Source organism: Arachis ipaensis, chromosome B08 (assembly GCF_000816755.2).
Source record: "Arachis ipaensis cultivar K30076 chromosome B08, Araip1.1, whole genome shotgun sequence".
Classification (NCBI taxonomy): Eukaryota; Viridiplantae; Streptophyta; class Magnoliopsida; order Fabales; family Fabaceae; genus Arachis; species Arachis ipaensis.
The window spans coordinates 124344654-124353527 of record NC_029792.2 but is presented as its reverse complement, the minus strand read 5'-3'; the positions used below and the strand labels follow the sequence as shown (position 1 = coordinate 124353527).

The following is an 8874-nucleotide window of genomic DNA, read 5'->3' as shown; positions in this document are numbered from 1 at the left end:
TCCTTAGTTTATAGAAAATGTAATGAAAAGTAGAAGTATTATGAGAGAAGTCATTTTTTTTAACTTATCTATAAGCTCCAAAATAGCTTTTTAAAAAGCTGCAGTTTGGTTTTGAAAATTGCACCAGACATTAATACTACTACTTTTCATAAGTCAACAGTTAAAAAAACTAAATTCTAGAGTATCCCAAACGGGTACTCATGGGTATCTTTTAAATTTCAGATTTTATTCCGCCTTTAAATATAAAAAATATTAATTATCGAATAAATGTAGTTAAAAGACACTCATTATTTGTAGCAAATAATGTTGGTAATTAAAAATAATTTAAACTTCAGATACTTGAATTTTCTCTAACTTCCTATCTACTTCATAAAATATCTGAGAAACACATCAGAAATCATAAATCAGATAATTCAATTTCAACGTTAATTAAAAAATAACATTTTTTGCTATTAATCTAAAAATACACGTCTAATTTCTTCTTAATTCTTTTATTAACTTTTTATTTATTGCAACGAGTAATTAAGCCCAATTTTTTAGGATTTTATTCGATGAAAGTATTCTTAACATATTAGTATCATACATGATATTTTTTAGGGACTTTACATGTGTAGGTTAATAATTAAAACCCTTAGTATTTATTTTTTATAATTCTAAACTGAAAATCTTCAATTTTACTTAATCAATTTTTCGACAATATAGTTTAATTATAATCCGTTAATAGTTAAAAATGCTAAAACTATATTTTTTAAATTTTGATGTTGAATTCTTAAATTTTACATATAAGTTTTATTTACTTTATCCTTTGGATGTATATATAATGTTAAAAAGACACGAAATCTATTTAGATATATGTCTTTTAACTAATTTTTAAAATATTGTAATAAATGGCTGATTAAAGGACCAGTTTTAAAGGAAACTTAGTCGGACTATTCTTTTTAATACCACTAAGAGGGCATTGATTGTAATTCAATCGAAACAAATGTTGTCTTCATTACTATAACGGAAATTTATTTTTAAGCGGAGCGAAAATATTAAGGGCGAAAAATGCCAGCTTGCAACCTGGGCTCTGCTTGGCCTGGCCTGCTGCTGGGGTGTTATAAAATAGGTACAGCCCCAGGCACCTTTAAAAGCCTTAATACGTTAATAGGCCAGGCGCAGTCCAATTAACTGTTTAACAACCCAGGCCTGTTCAGAGCAATGTCTGCCCTTGCCTAACCTGTTTCCACCCTTAAGCGCAGTTGGCATTAATGGCATAGCTAGTCCGGTCGTAGTATCTAACCACAGTAGGGAACAAAGCTGTGCGAACCGGTAAAAGTCGATGGAGACTGGTCAATACTATTCGATGGCGGTATGCATTTTTCAACATTGGTAGCACCATATAACCGGCCAGTTTCATCGGTTTCTCTCTCGTGCTGCCCGCGTTTAATCGGTTTGAATATGTAAAAAACATTGGCAAAAGTACACCCGACTTTTCGCACGGTGCCTGGTCAATACTCATCAATTTTTAAACGAGTCATTTGCACACAAAAATATAAAATTCCATTGTCAATTCTACCCTTTAGTGGTATGAGTAATTTTTCCGGCGGTGGTGGAGAGCAAGTGTCATCGTATTGTGCGATATGGCCAATTTGGAGTAGCATAATAGAAAATATAAATATTTTACTATGAAATTTGTTGAAATATTATTATAAGAAAATGTCACAAGGAAACCACTGTTCGTCTTATTCCTTCTCCAGCTGCTTCGAACCCTAACACAGGGTCGGAAAAAACCAACCATAGTTGCAATAAAACGAATAAGCAAGCATATCCCAATTCTGCTCATACAACTCAATCAATGCAATAACCCCAAATCGCAAACGTCAACCGAAACACGCTGCACGAGGAAAAGTGAAGCAGAGTTCTCACCTCCTAATGGTTCCCAGCAAGAAGTTCAGAATGACGTGCCCACCCAACAATCTAAAAACAATCAGAAGAACAGAAGATCATCGTATAAGAGGCCAGCATCGACTGGTCAAAGGTTTGTGCAAGGAGGAAGGAATGAGTTTACCCAAGATTTTTGTTTCTCGTGTGGACCCGGATTCCTCTCATTCATAAACAAAATCAGAATTCACATACCTAAACGAAGAAACAATCTTTTAGGGTCCCACTCTGTAGTAGACTAAAGCACGACTGCGTCAAGTCCATACAGACACTTCCCATTATTGTTGTCGAACTTCTTCTTCTTCCCATTTTTAAGGCAGAAGACAAGACACCACACCCACTGGCACAAGAATGACGTTTATTATTCCTTCTTTGAAAGTGCGATATTTTGATAAATTAGAGTTCACAAATCCCCATTATAATAGACAGGAAGAAAATGGACAGAAGAAAATCAACAGAATGACTGAAGACTTTATTTTCGTCCTGTTTTTAGGGTTCGTAGGGTTCGAATGGTTTGGCAGAGGAAGAAGATGAAAAGTGATTTCATTGTGCCATTTTCTCAAATTTATTACAATAAATTTGATAATGTAAAAAATCTTGTTTCTACCGTGTCACTCCAAATTGGCCACATCACACAAACCCGTGCTACCTAGCCTCCACAACCGCAGCAAAGGTTCTTCCGAGCCGAGCAGACCAAAGGTTCATCGATTTTCGGACCGAATACGCCCATGCCGTCCCGTTATTACAAATATGGTTCCATTTATGTCGTTGCATTTATCGAGTTATCTATAATCGACAGTACCTTATGAACGAGTAAGGCCTCTGTATGGAAAAATCTAAGATGTGCTATTGAAATTATCCGAAGTTCATGCAAAATTGATGAAGTACCACATCATGAAACCGGTAAAGGTTTATTTGTAACTATGGTGAATACTTCTATCTGGAATTCATTGAATATTAGACGTTGTATGTACTGATTAATGTAGATACAAATTAACTTTTACTTCAGTTCGATTACCTTTTAAACTGTCGTGCATCATTCGTTTGAAGGTCTTCAAATCCAAACAGAGCCAAATGTAACCGCTCATCGTATCCAATCCAAACCGAAACCGATTAAAACCGCACTAGTTTCGACTTTATTAGATTTTCTTTTTAACGGACAGTTTGATCGTAATGCGATTTCGGATATACTTTTCATATCGGATCCAATCCAATCCAAACCGCAAAATGTGCTATAATGTTTTTAATTTATTATTATATTTATGATTATACTGATAAATGTTAAATTCATAATACTAATTTTTTGATTATTCGTTTGTTGTGATTGTTTAATAAATAGTTTATGTGCAAAATGTTATTTATTATTTATTATAACAAACTGATAAATTTATTTTTATGTTAGTTTGTGGTTGCCTTTTTAAGATATTCTTGAGACTTGTTATGCCATTGTTGATTATTTTACATTTTATGTTGAGATTTGTTATATGTATTTAAATAATATAATTTACGGAAACATCAAATCCAATCCAATCCACACCGCCTAACATTGTATCCGATCGTGTGGGGTTTTTTGTTAGGAAAATCATCCAAACCAAACCGAACCGAAGACAGAACTAGTGTTCGGACCCTCTGAATTTTTGGCTCAAAACCGGTCCAAACCGTACCGCGAACATCGGCACATACGTGCAACTAAAGGATGGCTTATTAGTGTGTATTAAACCTGGTGGAAATGCGAACCGCTAAAAGGCAAGACTGTTCATTTTGTTTGCAAATGCAAGTGATTCAAGGAGTATATTGTGAACAATAACGAGTATTTCCACATAGATTGTCATGGGGTGGGTAGCACAGGACTAGGTGGGTCAACCTGAAAGGGTCACATCAATCAATGTTGGCACCCTTTCTTCACTCATTGGATCTCTATAAAAGCAAATCTTAGCTGAAGCAAGAGAGGAGCACACAAGCTAAAGGAAGCCTAACCCCGGTACTCCAACCAATTACCAAAGGCAGACGCTACCCTCAAAGAGCAAATGGCGGGAATGGAGGATATTGAGCATCAGCTGGAAGAGTCCCAGCAGCCTGAAACCAATGATGCGTAAGTTACATTTTGATTCGTCTATATTGCTTCTCCGCCGTGGGTCTTTACAAGCGCACATCTTCTTCGGCCTAATCGGGTTGTCAAAATATTGTATTTGTACCTGTTTATGCAGTTTGTTTAATTTACTAACAATTTTCACCTTGACTTCCAGTGTTGTACCCACGATAGATATGGGAACCCTTGGAGGCGTCTCGAACGCAGATGGAACCTCGACGCTTAATCTAGAGCTAACGATGAACGTGGTACGAATGACACTTCCCTTTATTCTTGTAGCCTGTTATCTTTGTACGAAACGCGAGATGCTTATTATGATTTGTCTAACTCGATTTATGGCCCAGAGCCCTAATGGGGGTCGGGGTGAAAACCTAACTGAAGATCCAAAGTCCCAACATGATGGACTACTGCTCCTCGCAGTGAAGCTGCTCGAGGTACGTGAGCCAATTGATATTTCAAGAAACATTAATCAAACTATGCACCTAGAGAGATTAATGAAATGTGCCTGGGTTTGGAACAAAAGCAGCACCTTTTGTAACAAATATTTCACATGCCCTGTGTTACTGAACATGTGGTGATCCCTTTATCGTCCACACCTTTTTATGTCTATTGTTTGACCCTGCGAAAATTTTTTTTCCACGTCACCATGTCTTACCAATCCCGCATTTGACCGGTTCTAACATGATGGTTAGCTTCATAAGTCGTATTGATATGTGATATTGTTTGTTGTTTGTGTTTTTTGGTTTGTTGACTGAGTACGCAGAAGATCGATGCTCGGACAGTTGCTTTGGAGGATCGCATGTCGGAATTGGAGCGACCTATGTACCACACAGGGAAGTCCGTAACTGAGATCCAGTCACTACTAACCAGCCAACGGGGGAGTCAAGCTGCAGCAGCCACTATACCATCCACAGCTGCCGCGACAATGCCTAGTGATGGTTACGTCGGTACTAAAACCAACATAATAGGGCAAAGGCAAAGTATAGCAGCAATTACTAACGATATTGGATCACCAGCAGAAACATTGAAAACCTTGGAGAAAGGAAAGGGGTTGGCAATGTCGAATGTTATTTCCTCCCTAGACGTAATCGTGCCAAATTCTCCTGGGTATGACGACGACGTCATCATAGACGAGGCACTTTCAACTCCTCGCCTTATTAAGGGAATTAAGGGCATGAACACTTCAGGCCAGCCAAAGCGAACACTTGCGCAGTACTGGTGCTCTGGTGTGCCTAAAAGGACCACCCACTCTGGGACCATTACACATGACTCAGTTGACAGAGTCTGTGAAAAAGTAAGCTACAGCCTTCATAGCTTCACTAACAGCCTTGGTTTGTCTTTTCAATAAATGACTTATAAATGATACCTCCGATGTGCAGATTTACAAGGACCTACCCAGCATGTCTAACCTTGACTGCACAATAAAAGTATGTGAGATGTTCTCTCTTCCAGAAACATGCGACATTCCACTGAAAATACCAAAATTGGAGCCAATCGATTCTAACCAAAACCTCGTGGAAGAACAGCCGGACTGTACCAGGCTTGCAACCACTCAGCAGAATAGCCTGACGAATGTTAATGTTTCTTCGATACGGGGTGGGAGTGCATTCAAACCGTATGGAATGCTGAACGTAATGGAGTCTCCGGTGCTATTAATTCCACTGGCAAGTCTCCCCACCATTGAATGCTCAGTATATAACTCGTTACGCAATTAATTTGTTAGTACCATATTTCCGGTGAGTAACTAACATTGTATTCCTTTTTCTGAAGGGATTCCAAATGGTTTTTAGGCCAACCGTTCACATGGACCTGACACTTGACGAATGCAAGATGGCCGCGTACATTTATGGAAAAAATGATCAATATTTGTAGGGATAATTTGTGATTATTAAATTCTTTACAATGTGCCCAATATTTATTCGTAGAAAAGGTTGTAGTGAGTGTCAATGTTGTTTCCTAAATTCCAGGGAAATGCTGTTCAAGTTCTCAACATTGGAGGTCCCAAGAGCAGGATTCCACTCGTTATCGCCGGTTTATACGCCCAATGTTGACGTGAGTTTAAACCGACGGTGGCGTTAATTTTAGTAATATGATATATATAACAACGATGACACATTTGTTTTCCTCTGTGCACAGATAATGAACATAATCCTTATGAGTGCGTCCATGCGAGCCTGCTGCGTTCTGCCACCTCGCGTTTGGTACACACCTTCCGTCTTTGCCGACGACGTCCTAGCCATGAGGCCATTCGAGGTCATTAGAAGAAAATACATGAACAGATAGATGCCGGCAACTAGTCGTCTCGAACATGTTGTTAACGTAACCTTTAACTCCACAATTGCACATTTTTCATTTAAGTTATAACCTATCATTCATATCACTCTCTTGACAGGTTTTCGTCCCGGTGTGCGAACCAACATACACCTGGTTCCTGATGGTGGTGGACGTAAAGCATGGGAGGGTGTACTGCCTAGATGTGACGAGAGCTCCGGAGCACAAGGAACGGAGAGAACGGAACATGCAAACCATTGTAAGTGTAACACAATTTGCACAACATTTCACCTCACTGAAATAGTCCATAAGTTTGACAGCTCTAAATGCGGTTATCATTCCGTGCGATGTGACAACTCTGCTATTCTTGCATGCAGCTACTAATGCTCGGCCAGTTTTTCAACCTGGAACCTAACATGCTGAGCTTTTCCCATGTTAGTTCTGATCCGACCACTTGGGGAGCAATTAAGTATCCCGATGGAGTCCCAAGTTACCCGGAATGGTAATTCTTTATTTTTAAAGTGTCATCTGTCCAACCCGAAGGGATTTGTCATTGAAATGCCATGTTCCGAATTTGCAGCAACGATTCATGTCTGTGGATTTTGAACTGGATCCAAACAGAGGGCAAATTCAAGGTTTCCAACCTTCCTTGGCAGGTTCGTCATCCCTTATCTAACCATGTTGTGTCTGTACGAAGGAGTACATGCATTTTAACCATTTATGTTCGTTACAAGCAGATGGACCGGCTGAAATTAAGGATGAAAACCGCAACAAAGATTTTCCTTTTGGATTGTAACGAGGTGAGGGCAACAGTGGTCTCGAAGGCAGATGCAGCGTGGAGGAAGCTTATTCGCATGAAGGAGTGAAAAACTTTCCAACTCTGGCCAAAAGACAGAACTCTAGTGCATTTTGTTGTAGATTAACGTATGATTACAAGCCGAAAACTGTGATCTAAGTACAATTTGTATTAGTTGTTTCGTTAACTTCTATTTCGTAATGTGTAGTATGTGTATGTCTGCTTCTATATGTGTATCATGCCTACTTTTGTGTGTGGATACTAGTGGTCCTGTCGACAGACTAGAGCACAATATCCACACCCCCAAGCTACGACAACTGTCATTGAAAGGGGGTATATGGCCAATACGTATTTGTACCTAGGTTGTGGCAATTTGGTTTCCCTTGATGCCATATATGGCTGACTGCTTTTGGTTGGAAGACTATGTCAACCATATGAAGTTTATTAATGAATGAAGTTCTAGCTAGTGTTAAAGTAATAGCAGGAGCTGTCCCCATTTTCCCTTTCTTACATGTTGATTGAACAAGAAAAGGGATAAAATTTTTCAATTAATTTTGGTCATGTTAATTAAGATAAGCTATAACAATGATATCTAATTGTTGCTATATCCACTGTGCAGAAATATTAGGGTATGGGATGAAATGAAAATCATAAAAATAGTTTGGGAGCAAATCTTAGTTGTAATTATAAATTGTGAAGTGATTCGTTCAGAATAAGAATTGGTTTATTATGTTAGAACTTAAATCTTTTATTGTGTTAGAACCTAAAACTTGGTTGTAAAAAACTTCTATAATTTCCACTCGTTAATCTTTAGAAAACAGCATACTTAGGAGTATTCATTATATCAATATTATTTACGAAACAATATAGATAACTTTACTATAAATAATGATAGCATATTTTGTTTAATTAAATAACAAAATAAGTTCAACCTATGTTACATAAAATATTTTTTGTTCTCATAAAATTGTTAGCTTTCAATTTCAGTGATTTGAGACCATAAACTGTTATGAAATTTAACAATAACGAAGACTCCTAGAACAATACACAAGCTATGGGAACACATCATGGTTTACATTACCTAAATGAATAGCTTCGTGCATCAATTCTCAACGCAGAACGTCAAAATCATTCCGTAACTACACGTAAAATCCAACTAATCGGCATAATCCCGTCCATAAAGGAATTTATAATTCCAATGCACAAGGGAGCTTGTGTTCTTACCAATAAAAGACAGTAGGAGCAGAATCTAACATTGTGGCCATCAAATAACATGCAAATTAGAGTTATGAGTTTATTATTAACAATATCCCTATGTGCAAACATAAGAAGTTAGATAAAAATTGGTTTCAGGCTAACATGTTCTCCTTAACATCATAGTTGGAATAACAGGTCACAACTAAGTCGACCGCCATCATGGGTCTGCAAGCGAAAAGTGTTCCCATTTGTCGCTTCCGGCTTGACATGCATTTTCAGGCTGACAATTATCTCGGACAACGACGGGTACCTGCTGCATTAACAAGAACGTCAAACCACACACCTGTTTACACCAACATTATGCAATGATAACGGATCGCCTTGCAGCATCAACATTGTAGTGGCTAAATCATGCTTATGCACACAATAATTAGCATGAACGATTTCGAAAGATTCTGCCTTAATAAAAGCCCAGTTGTATGTTCTGAGTTTAATTTTGTTACGACGAGGACTGCTTCTTCCCCATCGTCAACACCATAGCATATACCGGCAAAACAAGTAACATGTTAACATACACTTCTATGAGAATCAGAAAATT

At 38.0% G+C, this 8874-nt stretch overlaps 1 protein-coding gene across 1 annotated transcript in view; it reads right to left on the bottom strand.

The window, feature by feature from the left end:
- Positions 8494-8874, bottom strand: part of LOC107611673 (protein FAR1-RELATED SEQUENCE 5-like) — a 5042-nt gene continuing 4661 nt past the window's right edge. Inside the window, exon 4 of the mRNA XM_016313576.1 lies at positions 8494-8619. Coding sequence (XP_016169062.1) covers positions 8494-8619 — 126 coding nt within the window. The remainder of the gene's footprint in view (positions 8620-8874) is intronic.